General features: G+C 43.5%; 1 protein-coding gene across 3 annotated transcripts in view; it reads right to left on the reverse strand.

Annotated features, from left to right (window-relative positions):
- C11H12orf56 (chromosome 11 C12orf56 homolog) overlaps positions 1-24,210 on the reverse strand; it is a 97,580-nt gene that overhangs the window by 31,099 nt on the left and 42,271 nt on the right. For 2 of the 3 annotated variants that reach the window (XM_008256734.4, XM_051845642.2), the window contains exons 3-5: positions 20,784-20,856; positions 2,718-3,126; positions 1,146-1,219 (exon numbers count right to left, since the gene is read on the reverse strand). In XM_008256734.4, the coding sequence (XP_008254956.1) occupies positions 1,146-1,219; positions 2,718-3,126; positions 20,784-20,856 (556 nt within the window). The remainder of the gene's footprint in view (positions 1-1,145; positions 1,220-2,717; positions 3,127-20,783; positions 20,857-24,210) is intronic. The other variant, XM_051845643.2, reaches the window with a different exon arrangement.

The following is a 24,210-nucleotide window of genomic DNA, read 5'->3' on the forward strand; positions in this document are numbered from 1 at the left end:
TTAATGAAAAATTGATGCACAGGTTACATAATTTGTTGACTACAATAAACATGTTTAAATTCCATTTTTATATAAACATCTTAAAACACCCTTATAGGATTTTTCCATACCCTCCAAATACATATAACTTACCTTACTCACAATCTAGTAGGGAGATAGTCACATCACAAAGAACTACCACAATATAAGACTGACTGTGATAAGAACAGGAGAGAACGCTAAAGTCTGAATAAAACCCAAACTCCTTAGCCTCACATATAAGATCTTTTATGATCAGATCTCAGCCTCTGTCTCATCTCAGTTACTCATTCATTGAATACTGCATAACAACAAATAACGAAGCTAGTAATCATAATACAGGCTGGTAAGTCCTAAGTAGAGGCATGAATTGAGGCATCTCCTTCATGAGTTAGTTTTGAGAGGTGAAGGAAAGATTTCTAAAGGACGAATAAGCTAAGCCTTGAAAAGTTGAAGTTATTGAGGAAGGGGGAAAGAGAGTAGAGTTGATGCATTCAGTGCAGGAGCTTAGGGCCAGAGTAAAGGGGAATACGATAATTGAGAATGGGAAAATTAGGAGAGACATGAACTTCTTCATAAGCTGTTACAGTCTAGACTTTCCTCTATGGGCAATGGGGAGCCATTCAAAAGCCTTCAGGAAGGAGTTTCAGGATCAGATTTGTAATGGAGAACAGGCAAGAGAGGGGAAAGAATAAAAGGCAGAGACCAGCTAGGAAAGTACTGTAGGCCCAGAAGGGAGATCACTGGGCCTGCACAAGGGGCAGAGGAAAGAAGTAGATGTTATCCAGACACATTAAAAGCATATGGTGACTGGCTAGATGCAGGGAAACGGGACTCTAGTGCAGGTGATCTGAGGATAACAACATCCTTCTGTGTACTAGGAAGCACAAGAGGAAGGTCAGTTCACAGATGGAAGATGTTGAGTTCTCTCTCGAATGTACTTTCCGGCTGTTTGAGATACAGGAGAAGTAACTAATATCCAGCAGCTGCCTGGGTTTGCAGGCCTAACTCAGGGAGGAGGGCGGCAATAGAGGCACAAATGTGATGGCCACACATAGTACAGTTAGGAGAGGTGAAGAGAAAAGAAAAACACCCCAATGCAATTCTCTCATCCCTTCACACCTTACCTATATGGCTTCTGACTTCCAATAGCAGGAATGAGCTCACTAGCGTATATGGGATCTTGTAAAAGAGTAGCTTTCTGCAAGAGGATCAAAAGGGAAGCTTTAGAATCTTTGCTTACTGACAATCAATTTCCCCTGCCTTTAGTTAATATCATATACAAGGGTAGAAGGCTCAAGACAGGGGCTGGTGTTGTGGCACAGCAGGTTAAGCCACTTCCTGTGATACTGGTATCCCTTTTGAGCACCACCTGACTTTGTCCTGGCCGTGCCGTGGCCATTGTGGCCATTTGTTGAGTGAACCAGCTGAGGGGTGCTCTCTGCCTACTATCTGTCTCAGTCTCTCTTTCAAATAAAAAATTATAAATTTGTTAAAATATGTTTATTTTGGTGCAAAAAATTTTGAAATCCACACCTACTGGGGTCTTTGAAAACTTTATGAGGAAAAATACTATGCATGGATTTCAAAATCTTTTGCATTAAAATAAACTTATCTTTTAATTCTATTTTCATGAACTTTTTGAAGTATCCGCCTGGGAGGACAGCAGAAGAGGGCACAAGTATTTGGGTATCTGCCACCCATGTGGGAGACCCATATGAAGTTCCTGGCTCTTAGGTTGGGACTGGCCCAGCCCAGGCTGTTGTGGCCATTTGGGGAGTGAACAAGCAGATGGAAGACTTCTCTGTCTGTCTCTTTCAGTTAGTCTGCCCTTCAAATAATACACAAAATAAGCCTTTAAAAATTGTTGTGTTTCAGTCTCCGCATTTTATAAACCAAGGAACTTAAACTAGTTACCTCTAGATAAAGTTATCTGCTCCTATAACAATGACTTCCATTAGCCTACTGTTGGTAGTACAGCTAAGAAATACAAAACACACTGACAACTAGAAATTTGAAATTTCCCTGCAGAAGACATCCTGCTCACAAATGTTCCACAGTCTGTCTCCATCTTCCTGATGACTCCCATGAGACACACTATGGCCATCTTGTCTTCCTGCCTCTTCAAAACCCCACTCCCGGCTGTGCTGCGGCTCACTAGGCTAATCCTCCACCTGTGGCGCCAGCACCCCGGGTTCTGGTCCCGGTTGGGGCGCCGGATTCTGTCCTGGTTGCTCTTCTTCCAGTCCAGCTCTCTACTGTGGCCTGGGAAGGCAGTGGAGGATGGCCCAAGTGCTTGGGCCCCTGCACCCACACGGGAGACCAGGAGGAAGCACCTGGCTCCTGGCTTCGGATCGGTGCAGCGCGCCGGCTGTAGTGGCCATTTTGGGGGTGAACCAACGGAAGGAAGATCTTTCTCTCTGTCTCTCTCTCTTTCACTGTCTAACAACTCTGCCTGTAAAAAAACCAAAAACCAAAAAACAAAACAAAAAAAAACACTCCCTGTTAATGCGCATTTTCTCTATTTTGCGATAGCCTGAATAAAACCAAACCCATAATTGCCCAATGCATTTTGTCTTTCACAATATTATTAAAGCTCAAGACTAAATTTCCAAAATGGGGAAGTTGAGCAGGAAAGACATGTTTGTCATTAAACAAAACAAAAACTCAGTTCAAGGCTAACTTATGAAGGCACTTACAATAATATAATTGTTCCATGAACTTTTTAAGTGGAGAAAGATAGATGAGGTGGTAGAAATAATGTACAAATGAAGTTCCAACTCCTTTTTCTCCAGGTTTGTGCTGCTCTGTAAAGGGGATGTTAGGAGGGAATTTTCTAAATAAAACTCATTTTTGTTCCCATTGCACTTGAAAGGGACTTCACATAGAGAATCTTTGTGAGCTGCAAAGTCTTGGGGTTTTTTTGTGTTTGTGGTGCAAGAAGTCTTGCTGATGGCCTTGCCAGTAGCTGGTGTGGACTGACAGCTCCTCCTGGAGGGAGAAGGCAAAGGTTGAAAGGCACCTTGGCCATGGAGGGACAGCTTCTTGAAGTTTGGGGAAGGACAGAGAGTTGAGTCCTTGGTCGGTGCGCTGCTCTCCAGGCAGTACCTGTCAGGTAGACATTAGTGTTAAACATGACATTTAGAATTGAACAGTAAGGAGCAGAGAGCCCCATAACCCAGTGCAGCAGTTTCAGACTCTGAAAGCAAATGTTTTCACATACTTGTAAATGGAATGCTTGTCAAGAGAAGGGAGTGATTTAACCTCACTTGCTACTACCCACTGACTAGGAAAGGTATGGCACGGCAATCCTCCAGAATGTATTTTTTTCTTTCAAAAATAAAACTCTACTCAATGTCATATGAAGAAGCACTTTTCATTTTGGAAGCATGATGCAATCCTTCATAGAGCCCCAATATTTCCAAAGAAAGGACTTTTCAGTCCAATTTTGAAATCAGGTTGCCCTTCCATTGTGTAACTGCTATTAGATACTATTAAGAAAAAAATGTTCATAGATATATAGGGGTGGGCACTGTGGTACAGCAGTTAAGCTACCAATTAAGACACCTATATCCTATACTGGAGTGCCAGGATTTGAGTCCCATGTACACTTCTGATCCAGTTTCTAGCTGATGCACACCCTGAGTGGCTGCAGATGGTGGTTCAAGTACTTAGGTCCTTGCCACCCAAGTGAGAGACCATGATGGAGTTCTGGGCTCCTGGCTTTGACCTGGCCTACACCTAGCCATCATGGGCATTTGGAGAGTAAACCAGCAAATGGAAGATTTCTCTCTCCCTCTGTTGCTCTGCTTTCAAATAAATGAAAAAGTTTTTAAAGATATAAAAAGAGGTGCTTAAATGGTATTTTCTTCAACCTCTAGTTAATTATCTAATGTTCCCCATATCATCCCAATAGCACTGGCACTTTTCCTAGAATCAATGCTGTGTCGCATCTCTTTAGCATCTCTTCTCTTCAGCTCAGTAAGTCTATTTTCTATTTTGCTGTACAGGAAGCAAGGTAGTGAAGCTAAAACACTGCAGAGCTGGATCAGATCCAAATTCCTATCTTTGCCCTGGTAGGTATGTGACCTTTGTTAAATAAAGTTTATGGAGGCCATTACCTTGGACCAGCCGACTGCACTAGACCCTAACAACGAGACCACACCACACCACACCACAACACAACACTAAGGTGTCACTTAAGCTAATGCCACCAATCAGGCTGAAATTTGAACTGGGTTAGTTTCCAAAAAACAAAAACAAAACAGGAGATATCAGTCAACCTGAGTTGGAATAAGGAGAAAATCCACTATACTTTAACCATACAAGGAAAGCACTTTGAAATGACCAATTCATTTTCTGTCTCTGTTTCTGCTTTCGGTCTATAAATCTAACCTCATCTGATCAGATCATCAGAACATCCATGCTATTCTACAGAATGAAGCATTGCCTGATTTTAGAATCACAAACATTCTAGAATCACCTATAAACCCAATTAGGTTTGTTCAAAGAAGAACCTTAGACAAGTTAAATTTAACACAGTTTAACTGAGCAAAGAACAATTTGCAAATTGGGACGCTTGGAGAACCAGCGCAGGTTCAGAGAACTCTGACCTGTGATGTGGTCAGGCAGCAAGCAAGGACAGAAGGTGGAGGGTGAAGATAGCTTGGTGAATTACAGCTGGGCATCTTGCCTTATGTGACTTCACTTGGCTGCCTGTGATTGATGGAGGCTCAGCTGCTGCAAGATTAGGTTATTTATTAGACAAGAATATATTCTGAGGATAGGCTTTCAGTTTATATACTGGATTAGGCTGTAGTTCATTAGGTAAGAACTCAAGTATAAAAGCACCCTTGGGTCAAATTTAATTTAACTTAACAGACATCTAAACTAAGTTTGTGTTAATTTTGTCTTTTGACACCTTACTTGACCTAAACCTTGATTTCTTCATTTAAAAATAGGAATGATCATAGCACCAATCTCAGAGTTTCTGTAAAGACTGAAGAAAATACAAGGAATGTGTATGTAATTCTGGAAACAATAGGAACTAACTAGCTACTGCTATTACCCTATATTGCCTTGAGTTGAGGTTCCATAAGATTAGAAGTTCCATTTGGCTTTTATTACCCCTTCAGTTAATTTTAAATAAACATAAAATTCATGTACTATCTGCACAGCGCTATCAAAAATGCTGAATTCCCATCTCCAATTCCCTCCTCCACTGACCTTCCAGTTGTGTGCACACACACGCACTCACACAGAGCAGTGGTCACCCCGGGTCTCTCATCCAAGTTCTCCCTTCCCCCTTGCTAAGCCCTCAGGCTTAGGAGTGCACTATGCAAGCTGACATTGTGGTTTTTTTTTTTTTTTTTTTTTTTTTTTTTTTTTTTTGACAGATAGAGTTAGACAGTGAGAGAGAGACAGAGAGAAAAAGACAGAGAGAAATTTCTCTCCGTTGGTTCACCCCCAAATGGCTGCTTCGGCCGGCGCTGTGCCAATCCGAAGCCAGGAGCCAGGTGCTTCTTCCCAGTCTCCCGGGCGGGTGCAGGGGCCCAAGCACTTGGGCCATCCTCCACTGCTCTCCCGGGCACAGCAGAGAGCTGGACTGGAAGAGAAGCAACCGGGACTAGAACCTGGTGCCCATATGGGATGCCGGTGCGGCAGGCGGAGGGTTAACTGAGGGAGCCACGGCGCCGGCCCCAACATTGTGGTTTTAGACTGTAGTCTAGGAGAGAAACACAGGACCTGTGGGATGACACATGGCATAGCCAGGTATTAGCATGTGACTGGATGTATTATTGTTTATAACGCACAATAATTACTGAATATCAATTAGTTCATAAGGTTCTACATGTACAGTGTCATTAAAGTGTCTAAGAATATAGGATGCTTACACTAGGATTTTTAGATAAATGGATATTATAGACTGAATGCTTGTGTCGCCTCCAAATTCAGATTTCATATCCTAACCTCTAATGTGTTGGTGTTAGAAGGTAGGCTTTTGAGAAGGATTAGGGCCCTTATAAAGGAGACTTCAGATACTTCCCTTACCCTCTTTCTGTTATGTGAGATATAACAAGAACTTGGCAGTCTGCAACCCAGAAAAGGGTCCTCACCAGAACTTGACCACACTGGCATTCTAATCTCGGACTTCCATCCTCCAGAACTGTGACGAATAAATTTCTGTTGTTCATGAGCCACCCAGGCTGTGGTGTTATATTAGCCTGAACTGACTAACACAGTTAATATGTCTAGATCAGAAACGAATGAAAATACCTCTTTGAAAAAATACATTTATTTTTATTCTTGCAGATGATACTTTCTAGAATTTTCTCTATGTAAATTGAAGAAAATTAAATAACTATGTGGGGAGCAACCCGGACTAGACTGTTACTGGAATTAAGACTTATTCTATGCATCTGCTCTCCCACAATATGGTGCTGGGAGAGGAGAAAACAGTTTCTACACAGCTGCCTCCAGTTCAGCCAACAAACTGTAGGACTTGCTCCTGATTGGAGGAGAGCAGCGTACTTGGCGTGTGGGCAGCCGAGTTAGGATTTGCGGAGGAGGACTATAAAGGAGGAGAGAGACGGCATGCACCAGGAACATCTAAGGGGAACATCTAAGGGAACACCTGTGCAGCCCCCGAGAGAGCCGGCCGGCGGTGTGCCACTCCCCTGCGGAAGTGGGGAATGTGGCCAGGGGGAACTGCCCTTCCACGGAGGTGGAAGGGACAGTAGCCAACCCGGGAAGAACCAGCAGCAAACCCGGGGAGGGCCGAGCAGACGAAAGAACAGCGCAGGGTCCTGTGTCGTTCCTCCGCGACGAGGGGGAGCGACAAACTAGAGTGCACAGATAATGATATGTGATGTTACGGATTTATGTTAAAGTGTTCTATACAGAATATGTTTCATATGAAAGTTCAGTGAGAATGATTTCAGGAAATGTTAAAGTCTCACTATAAGTAACTTTTATTTTCTCCGTTGTGCCAAAAAAATTATTTTGGAGAGTTAAAAATTGCTTGGGGCCAGTCCTGTGGCAATGTAAGTAAAGCTGCTTCCTGCAGTGCCAGCATCCCATATGGGTCCCAGTTCAAGTCCAAGCTGCTCCACTTCTGATCCAGCTCCCTGATAATGTGCCTGGGAAAGCAGCAGAAGATGGCCCAAGTCCTTGGGCCTTTGTACCCACGTGGGAAACCCAGAAGAAGCTCCTGGCTCCTAGCTTCGGATTATCTCAGTGTTCAATTGGAGAATGAACCAGAGGATGGAAGATCTCCCTCTTTCTCTCTGCCTCTGCCTCTCTGTAATTCTTCCTTTCAAATAGATAAATAAATAAACATTTTTAAAAGGGGGAGGGGTTTCTTCTCACTGTATACAACATATAAAAATATTAGGTAATATATTTTGCTAATTAGCTAGATTTAGCCATTCTATGATGTATACATATTTCAAAACATCATGTTATATACCATACATATGCATAATTTTATGTCAACTTGAAAAGATAAATAAAATCTTTTTAAAAACAAGTTTCTAAAATGGATTTTTTGACAGCATGAATGAATATATCACGAGCATTATATCTTCCCCATTTAAACAAGGGAACTCATTAAACTGCTTTCTTAAGGTGAAAATCAATACTTCCTTTATTGTCCAATTAAAAAACAAGAGTTTCAAAATAATGAATTTGCACATTTGCAAACTTCATATTTACAGGACTAAGTTGCTCAAAGTCAAGTGGTTCTCTAACAAGCTAGTCACTATTTCTAAGGAAAATCAAGCCACAAAGGAGAAAAGAGAAGCTAGAAAGAGAACACAAGAAATCAAAAGTGGGGGCCAGCGCTGTTAGGAAAGTTAAGCCTCCACCTGCAGTGCTGGCATCCCATATGGGCAGCTGTTTGGGTCCTGGCTGTTCCACTTCCAATCCAGCTCGCTGCTAATGTGCCTGGGAAAGCAACAGAAGATGGCCCAAGTGCCTGGGCCCCTGTACCCACATGGGAGACCTAGAAGAAATTCCTGGTTGAAACAGAACATTATTTGTTTGAAATTCAGGCAGCAACCATTTTAAAATATGTTATTTGAAAGACAGAGATCTCCTATCTGCTGGTTCACTTCCCAAACGAGCTCAAAAGCCAGAACTGGACCCAGATAAAGGAACTCAATCCAGGTCTCACAAGGGGATGGAAGGACCCACCTCTCTGATCCATCACCTGCTGCTTCCCAGGGTGCACATTCGCAGGAAGCTGACATCTGGAGATCTGGGACTTGAACCCAGGTACTCTAACATGGGATGTGGGGATCCACAGTAGGGCCTTAACTGTTGTACCCAGAAACCATTTTTAACTTACTAATAATACACACACGGCAGTTATGATGTCATTACAAAACAATTTCTCTTAGGTAATAGTGGAGACACTGTAAATACTCAACACTGTATACAGGGCGTTAATCTCCCAGGTAGGGGTTACAATAAATATCATAAGCATGCTCTCAAGTAAGCAAACATTAACTCCTTGGAGAATACTTGGCATTAATGTAGTAACTGGATTCTACCTAAGACCTTGTCCTGTTACTAAACAATTATTTATTATCTATCTTCTGAATTTTTATACACATCATAGATTGCCCCATTGTTATAGAGATGTGGTACTTATAAAAGAAAGAAAATCCCCATCCTTACCCAGAATGTTTATAATTATTGGAAACAATTAGAAAAAAAAGAACTTATATTTTAGTCCAATTTGTACTTCCACACTGGGTGTGTTTTTGTTATTGTTTTTCATCTGAAAAGCAGAAGGCACAGAGGAGAAGGAACAAAGAAACACAATGAGAGAGCTACTATCCACTGGTTCACTATCAAAATGCCTGCAACAGTTGAGATTGGGCCAGGCAAGGCCAGGAACCAGAAACTCCATTCACATTTTCCATGTGGTTGGCTGGAACCCTGTTGTTCAGGCCACTACCACTGCTTTCCAACGTCTGCACTGGCACAAAGCAGAAATTGGAAGCTGGAGCCAGGTATGAAGCCCAGGCAGACCCACATAAGACACGGGTATCTTAACTGGTACCTTAACTGCTAGGTTAAATGCCTGCCCCAGACTGGGGAACTTATAAAGAACAGAAATTTATTATCTCATACTTTCAGAGGCTGAGAAGTTCAAGACCAAGGCACTGCTGGTTCCTGTCTCTGTCCCAAGATGGTACCTTGGGCTGGCACCGTGGCTCACTAGGCTAATCCTCCGCCTGCAGTGCCGACACCCCAGGTTCTAGTGCCGGTCGGGGCGCTGGATTCTGTCCTGGTTCCTCCTCTTCCAGTCCAGCTCTCTGCTGTGGCCCAGGAGGGCAGTGGAGGATGGTGCAAGTGCTTGGGCCCCTGCACCCACGTGGGAGACCAAGAGGAAGCACCTGGCTCCTGGCTTCGGATCTGCACAGCACGCCAGCCGTAGTGGCCATTTTGGGGGTGAACCAGTGGAAGGAAGACCTTTCTCTCTGTCTCTCTCTCACTAACTCTACCTGTCAAAAAAAAAAAAAAAGAGAGAGAGAGATGGTACCTTGTTGCTCTTCTCTGTTTCTGATCCAGCTTCCTGCTACTATACCTGGAAGGCAGCAGATGATGGCTCAAATACTCTTCCCCCATTGGAGACAGGGATAGAGTTCTGGCTCCTGGCTTTGGGCTGGCCAGCCCCAGCTATTGAGGCATTTGGAGAATGAACTAGCATATGGAAGACCTCTTTCTCTGTCTCCCTCTTTCTGTCACTCTGCCTTTCAAATAAATAAATAAATCTAAAAAACAACAACAGCAACAAAAAGAAAACGTTGGAGATCTTGAATCTTTTCTCTTGAATTTCTAAACACCCTGGATTCATGTGCTTATACACATTGTATATTTATGTAAACATAGGACTTGCTTCTCTAATAGAATTAGAACAACCCACTGCATAAGAATTTCTTAGAGGGGCCAGAGCTATGTTGTAGCATGTGGAGACGCCGTCTACAGTGCTGGCACCCCATGTTGGCCCTGATTCGAGTACCAGCTGCTCTACTTCCAATCCATCTCTCTGCTATGACCTGGGAAAGCAGTGAAAGATGGCCCAGAACCTTGGGCCCCTTCACCAGCATGAGAGACCCAGAAGAAGCTCCTGGCTCCTGGCTCCGGATCGGCACAGCTCCAGACATTGTGGCCATCTGGGGAGTGAGCCAGCAGATGGAAGACCTCTCTCTCTCTTTGCCTCTGCCTCTCTGTAACTCTGCCTTTCAAATAAAGAAATACATCTTTTAAAAAATTCTTAGAAAACTAATACAGGTGGCACCTTATGCCATATTATTGCACAACAGCATATTTCTTTAAGTAGTATAGTGATTTTTTTAACAAAAATATTTATTTATTTATTTATTTTGAAAGTCAGAGTTAGAGAGACAAATTTTCCATCCACTGGTTCACTCCCTGGATGGCTACAATGGCCTGGGCTGGGCCTAGTGGAAGCCAGGAGCCAGGAGCTTCATCCAGGTATCCCACGTGGGTGGCAAGGGCCCAAGCACTTGGACTATCCTCTGCTGCTTTTCCCAGGCCATTAGCAGGGGGCTGGACTGGAAGTGGAGCAGCCAGGACACGAACTGGCACGCATACAGCATGGTGGAGTTGCAGACAGTGGTTCTACCTGCTATGCCAGCCCCCAATACTAAGTGAGAGTAGAAAACGAGGATAGTCAATCTACCCCAGGCCTTGATTCTAAGGATGCTGACTCGGTGACTGTCTTATCAGTAATCAACAGTAACAGAAGAACTGAGATTCAGTAAGGTGTCATTAAATGCTGCATAGAGTGTAAGCACTTTACATCTACATGAGTGAGCCCTTATGTATCACCCTGTCTGGTAGGTATTACTATGAGCTACATCCCACCTATGAAAAAGAGAAGCCTGGGAAAATAGTTACCACATAGCAGTCAGGATTCAAAAGTCAGTCAGTGTGGCTCCAGAGCCTGCATGTGTACTTACTATGTAGAGAAAAATATCACAGCTCTCTTTTCCTACATTCAACCAAGAAATCCATCTTGTTAGAGAAAAATGTAAGCTTCACTTTCTTAGGTTTTTTTTTCCTTCCATTTTTCTAAGATGTACAAATAAGTGTATACATTCGAAGTTCTTAAGAATACCAAGTTGGTCAGCTCTAAGTTCTGTTTATTTAAGAGATCAGCTGGGGTGGTCACTGTAGCACAGTGTGTTATGCCACCACTTGGGACACCCACATCCCATGTCAGAGTAAAGTTTTTAGTCTTGGCTCCTCTACTTCCAGTCCAGCTTTCTGCTAATGTGCCTGGGAAACAGTGGACAATGGTCCAAGTACTTATATTCTTGCCATCCATGTAGGAGAACCAGATGGAATTCTGGATTCCAGGATTCCTGTCTTCAGCCTGGCCCACCCCAGGCTGTTACAGGCATTTCAGGAGTAAACCAGTGGATGAACGATAGTGTGTGCACTCTCTCTCTCTCTCTTACTTGGCCTTTCAAATAAATAAATAAACCTTAAAAAATTAAACAAAGACCTTTCCACAAGTTTATCTCTGTATTTGCCATGTGCTGTGTTTAGAAAACCTACTTTCAGGAAGGGGCTGGAGTTGTGGTTCAACAGGTTAAGCTGCCTGTGACACTGTATCCCATGAGTGCCACTTTGACTCCAGCTTCCTTTTAATATGCCTAGGAAGGCAGCAGAAGATGGTCCAAGGGCTTGGATCCCTGCCACACCTTTGGGAGACCTGGATGGAGTTCCAGGCTCCTGGCTTTGGCTTGGCCTAGCCAAGCCATTGCAGGCATTTAGGGAGTAAACCAATGGATCTCTCCCCACCTTTTAAATAAATAAAAATGAATAAATAAAATGGAAAGTAAAGTAATTGTTTTAAAAATAAATAAAAGCAATAGTATCTTTTAAAAAATTCAACCTAGAAAATATGGACTTAGCAGACCCAGACTAAAGCTAAGCATTGTCACTTCACATTCTGGCCATTTAGTGAGTGAAGTGAACCAGCAGATGGACACACACACACATTCACACACCCCTATGTATATATACATAAAATATATATTTCTCATACATACGAATTTCTCGCTCTATATATAAATATATATAAACTACTTTGAAACTTTCTTTAGCTAATTACCATTAAGGACTACAGATTCACATAAATTAAGATCAAAATCTACACTGGGGGGTAGGCATTTGGTGCAGATACCACATGGGGTCTCAGATCTTCTATCAAAATGTTTGGGTTCAGGCCAGTGCCGCGGCTCAATAGGCTAATCCTCTGCCTGCGGCGCTGGCACACCGGGTTCTAGTCCTGGTCGCAGCGCCGGATTCTGTCCCAGTTGCTCCTCTTCCAGTCCAGCTCTCTGCTGTGGCCCGGGAGGGCAGTGGAGGATGATCCAAGTGGTTGGGCCCTGCACCCACATGGGAGACCAGGAGGAAGCACTTGGCTCCTGGCTTCGGATCAGCGCGGCACGCTGGCCACAGTGGCCATTGCGGGTGAACCAATGGAAAAAGGAAGACCTTTCTCTCTGTCTTTCTCTCTCACTGTCCACTCTGCCTGTCAAAAAAAAAAAAAAAAAAAAAAAAAAAAAAAAAAAAAAAAAAAAAAAAGTCTGGGTTCAAATCTCAGTACTGGTTCCAATGCTAGCTTCCTTCCAGTGTGTACCTTGGGAAGCAGCAGGTGACAGCTCAACTATCTGGGACTCTGCCACCCATGTGGGAGACTTAGATGGAGTTCCCAGCTCCTGGCTTTGGCCTGACCTGGCTCCAGTCATTGCAGGCATTTAGGGAGTAAACCAATGGATGAAAGATCTCCGCCCTACCTTTTAAATAAATAAGTAAAATGGAAAGTAAAATAATTGTTTTAAAAATAAACAAAAGCAATAGTATCTTTTAAAAAATTCAATCTAGAAAATATGGACTTAGCAGATCCAGACTAAAGCTAAGCATTGTCACTGTTATTTTTCCCCTTGTATTATTCAAAGTGAAGTTAATTAAATTTATACAGTGCTGGCACTACTGGTCTCAATATTCCTCTATATTTTTAATACTCTCAAACAGTACCTTTAGGAAACTCTTAAGTCACAAGACATTTTCTCCTAAAAAATTAGTTTGTTGAAATACCCACTTGTGTTTCCTCCTATGAAATGTCTATGAATACACAAAACTGTGCACTAATGAAGAGCTACCCTAAAGAGAGACAGACATAAATACTGATCTCATTATCAGCGATCACTGGTCTGTTTCCTATCCCTCAGGTGTTTCAAGCCCTGTTGTTTACTACTACCCTGAAAAGTAAGCATACTTATGTAAGTCTGATGTCCCAAGATAACAGCATCCTCCTTATGACCTGGAGCTTCTCATAATTAGGCCTAAAACTTCACACCTAGGAGGTGTTTCAAAGCTCTGTATATGACAGCACACTTTCATCCTTTAATTAGTGTTTTCTATCCCAGCCTGACTTTGGTTTAGAATTCTGATTCAAATGTTTAATTATACAGACGACAGTGCTTGAAAACTGTGAGAGTTCCCTCCTTACCTTTATTTGTTAGCTACTCCTCCCCTCCCTTCTGTGTGGAACACACAGAGGCTGCCCTGTTTTTAAAGCCCCTGATGCTTTGGCAGTGGTGAATGTTGTTCATTAGTGAACCATTTATTCAAGCTGGGAAGTCAGAGGCCTTCTCCAGGATTTTTAAAATTTGATGTAAGAAAGTGTTTCAGTTAGCCTTTGTCTAGGGGTTGGAGCTGTAAAATGTGACTTTGAGACAAGTGGAGACTGTCTGCCATACCCTGGAGGATGCAGGATTCAATGACAGAAAATGAAGCTGACACACAAGTATCAGAAACAGAGTTCCCTGACACTCAGGCCCCTGGTTCCTAACCTCATTCTTACCATTTCTACATTCTCGTGGTTTAGTCTTGCTCACCATGGTACAACCTCAAATGGAGCCCAGAGCCCAGGGATCACAGTATGCCAGATGAGGTAGATAGTTAGATTGACATCTATCTCTGTATCAGTCTATCCATCTGTTGAATGGCATGCCTTAGTAATTTCAATAAATTCCCCATTTACCCTAAGCTAGATTTCAACATATTTTCACAGAGTTCTAACTTCCAACAATAACCAAAATAACTACTGAAAACATTCATTAGAAAACTCCTTTACTTTTCTAAATTGTAGGAAAACAATGAGATCATCGGAGCATGCTGGAAGATTCTGGTAATTATATGCCAAAATGTGCAATGAAGACTAGTAAGTCTGGAAGCATGCAGATGGCTATCACTGGAGCTGCCTTTCTCTCAAAGCTCCTACCAAGGCAGAGAATCCTCCTCCAAGAAGTTCATAAACCACAACAGTGAAAGTAAATCAGCCTCTTCAAAACATGGTTTATTATTATATAGATTCAGAGCAATTCACACTCTTGTAAGCCTACACAATGCAAGCCAGCCTAAGTTGTAAAGAATGCTACTTATTCAACACATAGTAAACACCTATTATGTCCCAGGCTCTGGGCCAACACTAGAAATTTATCAGCATGCAAAAATATCTAGGTCTTATATTCTAATGGGAAGGCAGGCTACAAACAACAAATGTGTAATCAAAGCTAACAAAAGTGCTATGAAGGAGCCAACGTTGTAGTGGGTAAAACTGCTGCCTGAGACATCATCATCCCATATGACCACTGGTTCACTTCCAATCCAGCTCCCTGCTAAGGGCCTGAGAAAAGCAGCGGAAGATGGCCCAAGTGCTTTAGCCCCTGCCACCAATATGGGAGACCTGGATGAGGATCCTGGTTCCTGGCTTCGCCTGGTTCTGCCTCGGCCTTTGCAGCCAACTGGGGCGTAAACCAGCATATGGGAGATGAGTGAAAGGTGAACTGGCATGAGATAAAGCTGCAGCAGTAAGCAAAGGGCAGGCCTTGCGGGGATGGACAGACACAGTAAAAGGTTTTATTTGCTGTGCAATGGAGCACCACTGAATTTTTTTCTTTTGGAGAGGGAGAGGGAGAGGGAGAGGGGGGAGAGGGGGAGAGGTGAGGGAGGGGGAGACGTTGAAAGGTTTTAAGAAGGGAACATTTTTAAAAGATCACTTTGATTTTAGGATGGATAATAGATGGGTGGGGAGATAGGTGGTGGAGAGGTACTGGAAATGGAATTGGGGAGGGTGGTCAGAGGTACAGGAGTTCAGGTGACAATCACAGTGGCTTGTACTGAGTGTACTGGTAGTAGAAACTGAGAGAAGCTAGCAATTGGGATAGATTATGGGTATAGACCTCAAGGGTCTCAAGAATCCAGGAGAAGACCAAAGTCAGTGGAGAAAATCTAAACTAGTAACTCCCAAACCTTGGTAGCCAACTAGCAGAACCATCTAAGAAATGACCAAAAACGAATTGCTGAGCTCATCTCTGAAGATGGGGATTCAGTAGTCTGGAGCATAGTCTAGGAGTCAGTACTCTCCACCAGTGCTTGAGAAACTCTGATACATGGCCAGTCTTGAAAACTGAACCTTTGCTGTTACTCTAGGTCATCTTTATTCCCACTCCTCCCCCTAAGCTGGGCTGACTCCTCACATGGCCCACCTAGTCAGCACATGTCAAGATCGTAATTAAGCAACACTACCACATTAGGAAGCAGCAGTGGGTGTTTCAGATTTTGGACTTCTGGCCAGCAAATTCAAGTCCCTGAGACCAATCTAATTCCAAACAGCAAGAGTTCTTGGGGATCAATGGGCTTTTGTGTTCAGTTGGTTTATCTAACCAACTTTGTTGTGGATAGTGAACTCTGTTAAGATTTTCTAACAATGTGTGTGGCTTTTTGTTTTTGTAGAAGTAAAAATCTCAGGCATTCATGAATATTTGATAATCAGGGTCCTTCTAAGCTTCCAAATTATCTTTATTAACCTAGTCCAGAACTGGAATTGTTGAGTAGGTCTGAAACAGCAGGTTCCAAGAACAGAAGCCAAGGCACAGGGTTGTACACTGCCCCTCACCCTCTAGGATCTCCAACAGTCATCCCTCACGTGAACCAGCACAAATAAATATATGTGCTACATAAAAACAATGCAGCTGTACCTGCCAAGGGAAAAGGAGTCTCCAGCCACCCTGAATAAGTATACAGTCTAAATAAATGCGTTCCCTCAACTCCTCTACTCTTGCCCCAAAGATCCTCTTTTAGAAATTCCAGAATCATCACTGTTTCCAAGAGGAATCTAATACCAAGCCAAATTCTTGTCCATATATACTGAGTTAAGTGTCAAACTGTACCGGTGTTCTTCCACTTGCAGCCAAGATGGAGTAGTACAAACCAAACATACCCTCCCACCTGATACAATCAAAAAACTGGACAAAATACACAAGTAGGAAAAAATAGGTTAAGACATCAGGAAAAGAAAAAAAAAAACACACTGAGCTTTGAGAAACAGGAAGCAATTCATGGTGAAACCCAACAGTTGCCCCAGTTTATCACCTTGAAAAATTTCCAGGCCCCAGTGTAGGGAGAACATACAGGTATAATTTACTGTGTGTCAATTATACGTCAATAAAGCTGCTAAAATTCTACTAATAGAGATTCTTTCCTAGGGATGCTGGCTTTGATGTTTGTTAAAATGGAAGTCCCACAGAGGGGTAACCATTCAAAATCAGCATTGAGCTATCACACTACAATAAAAACCCGAACCCAAACAATAAAACCAATAAAAACACAAAATTTTGTGCTTACCAGAGAAGGCTAGAGATAGGACCACACATGGAAGGGAGAAAGAACACAGGATGGGGGAAATGGAAACCAACTGGACCACCTGACAGGTGTGCTGAGTACTGGGACCACTGGGGTGGTTCACAAGAAATGCAGAGCAATGTTTCTAGTTGCCACAATAAATAGCAAATATTACTGGTACTTAGTGGATACTAGCAAGGGAAGCTCAACTCCCACAAAGTGTAGAATTGTTCCACAGGACGATGAATGGTGCCCTACAAAATGTCAATAGCACCCTACTGGGAAACGCTGGTGGAAGAACCCAACTGTACAGGCTGTTGGTCTCCTCCTCAATACCAGCATTAGAAAGGGACCTGGGTGCACATTTAGAGCTAGGAGGGGGCTTCAAAAGGATCATGGGAAAACAATTTAAAACAACAAGTGTTTTTTCATGTAAGAAATGATTGAGAGGCCTGCGTGTAGCACACCAGGTTAAGTCACTGCTTGAAACACTCGGATCCCATTTAGGTGTCAGTTTGAGTCCCAGCTGCTCTACTTCTCATCCAGCTTCCTGCTTGTGCATGTGGAAAAAGCAGTAGAATATGGGCCTCTGCCACTCATGTGGGAGACAACGATAGAGTTCAGTCTCCTGACTGTTGTAGCCATTTGGGGAGTAAATCAACAGATGGAAAATCAATCAATCTCTCCTCCCCCAACCCCCATCACTCTACCTTTCAAATAAATAAGTAAATATTTTTAAAAGAGAGAAATGGGGGGGGGGGTGGCACCATGGTGCAGTAGGTTAATCCTTCGCCTGCGACGCCGGCATCCCATATGGGTACTGGTTCTGCTCCCAGCTGCTCCTCTTCCAATCCAGCTCTCTACTGTGGCCTGGGAAAGCAGTAAAAGATGGCCCCGGGTCCTTGGGCCCCTGCACCCATGTGTAAGACCGGGAAGAAGCTCCTGGCTCCTGGCTTCAGATTGGTGCAGTCCCGGCCGTGGCGGCCATTTGTGGAGTGAACCAATGGAAGGAAGACCCTTCTCTCTGTCTCTCCCTCTTACTGTCTGTAGCTCTACCTCTCAAATAAATAAATAAAATCTTTAAAAATTAGAGAGAGAGAAATAGGAGCCAACACTGTGACATAGTAGGTAAAGTATCCGCCTGCAATGCCAGCATCCCACATGGAGTCCAGGATGTTCCACTTCTGATGCAGCTCCCTGCTGATGGCTTGGAAAAGTAGCAGAGGATGGCCCAAGTACTTGGGCCCTTGCACCTTCGTGGGAGACCCGGAAGAAGCTCCTGGCTCCTGGCTTCGGATCAGCCCAGCTCTGGCTGTTGCAGCCATTTGGGGAGTGAACCAGCGGATGGAGGACCTCTCTGTCTCTCTCTGTCTCTGTCTCTGTCTCTCTCTACCTGTAACTCTGCCTCTCCGTAGTGGGTAAAGCCACTGTCTGCAATGCTGGCATCCCATATGGGTGCCAGTTAATGTCCTGGCTGCTCCACTTTCTATCCAGCTCCCTGCTGGTGGCCTGAGAAGGCAGCAGAGGATGGCCCAAGCGCTTGGGCCCCTGCACCCATGTGAGAGACCAGGGAGAAGTTCCTGACTTCTGGCTTCAGTCAGGCCTAGCCCCAGCCATTGAGGCCATTTGAGGAGTGAACCAGTGGACAGAAGATCTCTCTGTGTCTCACTCTCACTCTCCATAACTCTGTATTTCAAATAAATAAAATAAATCTTTAAAAAGAGAGAAATGGTTAAAATTCTGTAAAACAAATTGAGATGTGTTCCCAATAGGGGGAAAAAAGACTTCCTAAACCAGTTTTGGGTTTTGAAGGAAAGGAGATTATAATACTGACTGTGGTCCTGTTGTGCAAACCATGAGAAAAGATGAGAAGGAGGAAGGCGCGATATGAGAAGGCCCCTTCCCAGCAGCCTAAGCAGAGCAGCGTGTCACCCCACAGGTGTCTGAATCCTCCCCACGCTGGCCTCACTTCTCCCAGACAGCATTTACAATGCTTCTCTAACTTGGACATTTCCCATCGGCCATAATCTGTTTTTCAGGGCCCACAACACATATTAATTTTCTTGTATTATTATTTATTTGAGAGACAGAGGGTAAGACAGAGACAGAGAGACAAAGAGAAATACAGACAGAAAAGGGTTCCCATGGGAACTACCCAAATGCCTACAACAGCTTGGGCTAGGACAGTCGAAGTCAGGTGTTTGGGGACTCAATCTGGCTCTTCCATGTTGATGGCAGAGACACAACTACTTAAGCCATTACCTGCTTCCTCCCAGGGTGCACATTAATAGGAAGCTGAAATTGGGAATGGAGTCAGGACTTAGACCCACGGCTCTAATATGGAATATGGCATCATTACTCTAGGTCAAATGCCTGTTCTCACATTAATTTTCCCTCTGCCTATATGTCCATTCACAGGCAGCTCTTAGAATCCTAAGTTCCCCCTCTTTCTAATATAGAGGTACTTAAAGTATATAATAGTATCATACTTCAACCTTGGAAATTCCTCTTTAAATTTACCAAAAAATGTCACTCTTACTTCCAGACTGAAATTGCAACTGCCCAATCAAACTGTCCCCAGAAAAGGCCCACCAGGACCTCAGGATCAACCTGTCTAACCCAGTACCCAGGCTTGCTCCTACCTGACATGCTTACTTCTTTGAAGGGCATCACCGTTCAATGACATCTGTAAAAAACCAGAAACTCCAATATGGGTGGTAAAAGTCTTTTTTTCAAAGATTGGTTGACTGACTGATTTGAAAGGCAGCATGACAGAGAGAGAGATCTTCCACCCACTGGTTCACTCGCCAAATGGCTGCAAAAGCCAGATCCAAGCCAGGCCAAGGCCAGGAGCCAGGAACTCCATCCTGGTCTCCCACATGTGTGGCAGATCCTCAAGCACCTAGACCATCTTCTGCTGCTTTCCCAGGTGCATCAGCAAGAAGCTGGATAAGAAGCAGAACAGCCAGAATTTGAACCAGCACTCTGATAAGGAATGCAGGCATCACAAGAGGTGGCTTAACCTACTGTGCCACAGGACAGCCCCAGAGGTAGGCTTCTTAATTTCCATGCCAAATACCTACAAGTAAATTTAAATTTAATCAATTATTTATAGCGTAACTTTTATATATGCAGTTGAAATGAGAAAAATTACGGTTTACTATTTAACTAACTGGATTTCAATTTAGGAGAAAGTTCTCTCAACATACCTTCTTCATTATTGCATATTGAGAAAACAGAACTCAATCCAAAGCCATTAGTAGAAGAAAAGCATGGGGGCCGGCACCATGGCTCACTTGATTAATCCTCCACCTGCAGTGCCAGCATCCCATATGGGCGCCGGGTTCTAGTCCTGGTTGCTCCTCTTCCAGTCAAGCTCTCTGCTGTGGCCTGGGAGGGCAGTGGAGGATGGCCCGAGTGCTTGGGCCCTGCACCCGCATGGGAGACCAGGAAGAAGCACCTAGCTCCTGGCTTCAGATCGACATACCTTCAGCCATAGCAGCCATTTGGGGGGATGAACCAACAGAAGGAAGACCTTTCTCGGCCAGCACCGTAGCTCAATAGGCTAATCCTCCACCTGCGGCGCCGGCACACTGGGTTCTAGTTCCGGTCAGGGCGCCGGATTCTGTCCTGGTTGCTCCTCTTCCAGGCCAGCTCTCTGCTGTGGCCAGGGAGTGCAGTGGAGGATGGCTCAAGTGCTTGGGCCCTGCACCCGCATGAGAGACCAGGAGGAAGCACCTGACTCTTGGCTTAGGATCAGCACAGTGCGCCGGCCGCAGCATGCCAGCCGTGGCAGCCGTTGGAGGGTGAACCAACAGCAAAGGAAGCCTTTCTCTCTGTCTCTCTCTCACTCTGCCTGTCAACAACAACAACAACAAAAAAGACCTTTCTCTCTGTCTCTCTCTCACACTGTCTGTAACTCTATCTGTCAAATAAATAAATAAATAAGGAAAGCGTGAATAAAAACAAATTGTCATATAAAATATCTTTTGGCTAACACATTACAAACATATTCCAAACAACAATCTCACCTGAGAGAGGATTCATTCGGACTTCTAGGCTCTTTGCTTTTCCAAAAGACAGGGCCATTATTCTCTTCCTTAACTTTAAAAAAAAAGTTATTTGGCCATTAATTAAAAAATTTTATTGAGTATATGAAGAAGACATATTCACATGTACTGATTTAATGATAGTTCAGAATTCTCAAAAAAACTTACAAGTCCAAAATTATAAGCCTGACAGCATGATGGAGAAAAAAGAACATGGGTTTAGATGCTAAAACATGTGCTCAAGTTCAGACTCTTCCAATAAACATGTGTGTGAACTTCACGAGTTCCGATTTTCTTCTGGCTTTAATATCTTAATTTGCAAAAATGAAGATGGGGGCCAGTGTTGTAGAATAGTGGGTAAAGTCACTGCCTGTGACACCGGCATCTGGGCACTGGTTCGTGTCCTAGCTGTTCCACTTCCAATTCAGCTTGCTGCTAATGGCCTGGGAAAGGCAGTGGAAGATGGCTCAAGTATTTGGGTCCCTGCCACAAAGTGGGAGATCTGGATGAAACTCCTGGTTCCTGGCTTTGGCATGGCCCAACACTGGCTACTACAGCTACCTGGGAAATGAACCAGTGGATGGAAGCATTCTCTCTCTCTCTCTCTCTCTCTCTCTCTCTCTCTCTCTCTCTCTTTCTGTAACTCTGACTTTCAACACAAATAAAATATACCTTTTTTAAAAATAAAAATGAATATGGCAATTTTGTGAATGAAAATGAGATAATATGTATAAAAATGACTTAGTTGCATGATGCCTGGTGGAGTGGGTGCAAAATAAATATTAGCTTCATTTAAAGTAAAAGCTGCCCCTCTGCTGATCCAGCTGTCTGCTAATGGCGTAGGAAAGCAATGGACCAAGTGCTTGGGCCCCTGCATCCATGTGGGAGACCTGGAAAAAGCTCCTGGCTCCTAGCTTTGGATCAGCCCAGCTCTTGGCTGTTGCAGCCATTTGGGGAGTGAATGAGAGGATGAAAGACCTTTCTCTCTGTCTCTCCCTCTCTCTGTAACTCTGCCTCTCAAATAAAAAAATAAAATAAAACAAAATCTTAAAAACTTATTTTAAAGTAAAATCAAAGAACCAATCATAATTGACATCAAGAAAGCTGTCACGTCATCCTCATTATGTGGGTGTATCTTGGTTAGGAGTAGTCTTATCTCTGGGTATTCTGAACAAGAACTGAATTCACATTTCCATAAACTACTGCATGCAGTCAATATTGGCTATGCATTCAACCTCCAATGGAAACCCAGCATTCCCTGTCTGACCTCCTCCCCTTCCCTAAGGAAGAAGAGAGACTGAGTCCAGGATGCAAGAGCCAACCATAGCACTAGGGCAGGAAAGGCGGGAAGCCCTTGATCCCACAGAGAATTCTTGACCAGGGTTTCCCTGGCTCTCTTAGCTGTGCCTTCCCTTAGTGCACTTGTTTCCATTTCCTCCCCGACTTTCCCTTCCTTTTTTCAGTTAATTTTTCTTTTGAGGTAAAATCTGAGAAGATGAATGCAAAATCTTGAGTGTATTTTCACTGACTTTGGCTATTTCCTTGTGAACGGCTCTGAACAGCTCTTCTGTCTCATTTATGTGTGTCTGAGAGACCAAGACACCTCAAACTTGAGAGAAAGAACTCCCGCACTTCAGAGGGCCAGAGACAGTGTAGGAAGGGATCTACAGAGACATGGAATACACAGGTCACTACAGCTTGCTCTGGTCCAGGCATGAGAAGACAACCCAGAAATCAAAGACAACCGGGGGATTTGAGACAAAGGCCAGATGAAGACAACATTCTTAAGGAACCTACAGCTGTAAAAGATAATGTTGGAAGAGTCAAGGTGTCGTCGTGGTTGGTGTGGGCTACATGTATGTGAATCCCTACAACTCATATATTAGAACGTTAACACCCAATGTGATGGAGGGTGAACCAACAGCAAAGGAAGACCTTTCTCTCTGTCTCTCTCTCACTGTCCACTCTGCCTGTCAAAAAAAAAAAAAAAAAAAAAAAAAAAAAAAAAAAAACCACACACCCAATGTGATACTATTAAGAGGTAAGGTCTTTGGGGAAGTGATTAAACTATGAGAGACCTGCCCTTATGACTAGGATTAGCGCCCTTATAGAAGAGGCTGACAGGAGCAGCTGAGTCCATTCGACTCCTTCACTATGTGAGACACAAGTTCGTATGGAGTCCCTCAGTCCTTTAGTACAATCTGTATCAGATGGAACGTCAGTAGTGCTGATCTACTGAGGGACGTTTTTCACAAGGGACACTACAAAAATGATACGTCTGCTTTCTCAGTTGGAAGAAGTTTTATTACACTTATCAGAATCCTATTCCTGTAGAAAAGACTTTCAAGCTTCCAGTTATAAAAACAAAACAACAACAACAAAAAACTGTCTACTAAACCTGAGAGAATTGTCAGCGCCTTGTGATTCTTGTCTCAGGACACGTCATTGGTTTTAGAAAAAGCGTAGGTTTTAGTTTACACATGCATACACACACACACACACACACACACACACACAGCTTGTGGACAAATGGAATTAAAATGCAAGCTTATGGGCAGGGCATCTGACCTAGAGGTAAAGATATCAGTTAGGACACCTGCATTCCATATCAGAGTACCTAGCAATGTCTGACTCTGACTTCAGTTTCCTGGAGTTTCCTGCTAATGCAGATCCTGGGATGCAGTGGTGATGGCTCAAGTAGTTCGGTCTCTGCTGCCCAGAAACGAGACCTTAACTGGGTTCCTGGCTCCTGGCTTTAGCCCCAGCCCAACCACACTCATTGTGGGCATCTGGGGACAAACCAGCAGATGAGAGCTCTCTTTCTTATCTGTCTGTCTGTCTCTCCTAAGTAAATGATTTCTTTAAATAAAAAATTTTAAATCATCAATAGTTTTGTTCATAATATGCATTTTTATGAATTTTTAAGAACCCCCATGTATGGATTTCAAAATTTTTTGTACCAAAATTATCTTTGTTTCATTGTGAAAAATAAATATTTTTAATTCAATTTCAATAAACTTTTAAAAAATATTTATTTATTTATTTATTTGAGGGGCAGAGTTACAGACAGAGGGGGTGACAGGGAGAGAGATCTTCCATTCACTGGTTCACTCCCCAAATGGCTGTTAACAGCCGGAAATGAGCTGATCAAAAGCTAGGAGCCAGGAGCTTCTTCTGGGTTCCCCACATGGGTGCAGGGGCCCAAGTGCTAGGACCATCTTCCACTGCTTTCCCAGGCCATTAGCAGGGAGCTGGATTGGAAATGGAGCAGCCAGGACTTAAGCTGGTACCCATATGGGATGCCAGCACTGCAGGCAGAGACTTAACCTACTATGCCATGGTGCTGGCCCCTTCCATAAACTTTAAAAAAAAAGGCAAGAAACAAAGAAAAAAGATTTATTTGAAAGGC

The sequence above is a fragment of the Oryctolagus cuniculus genome, chromosome 11 (genome assembly GCF_964237555.1).
Source record: "Oryctolagus cuniculus chromosome 11, mOryCun1.1, whole genome shotgun sequence".
Taxonomy (NCBI): domain Eukaryota; kingdom Metazoa; phylum Chordata; class Mammalia; order Lagomorpha; family Leporidae; genus Oryctolagus; species Oryctolagus cuniculus.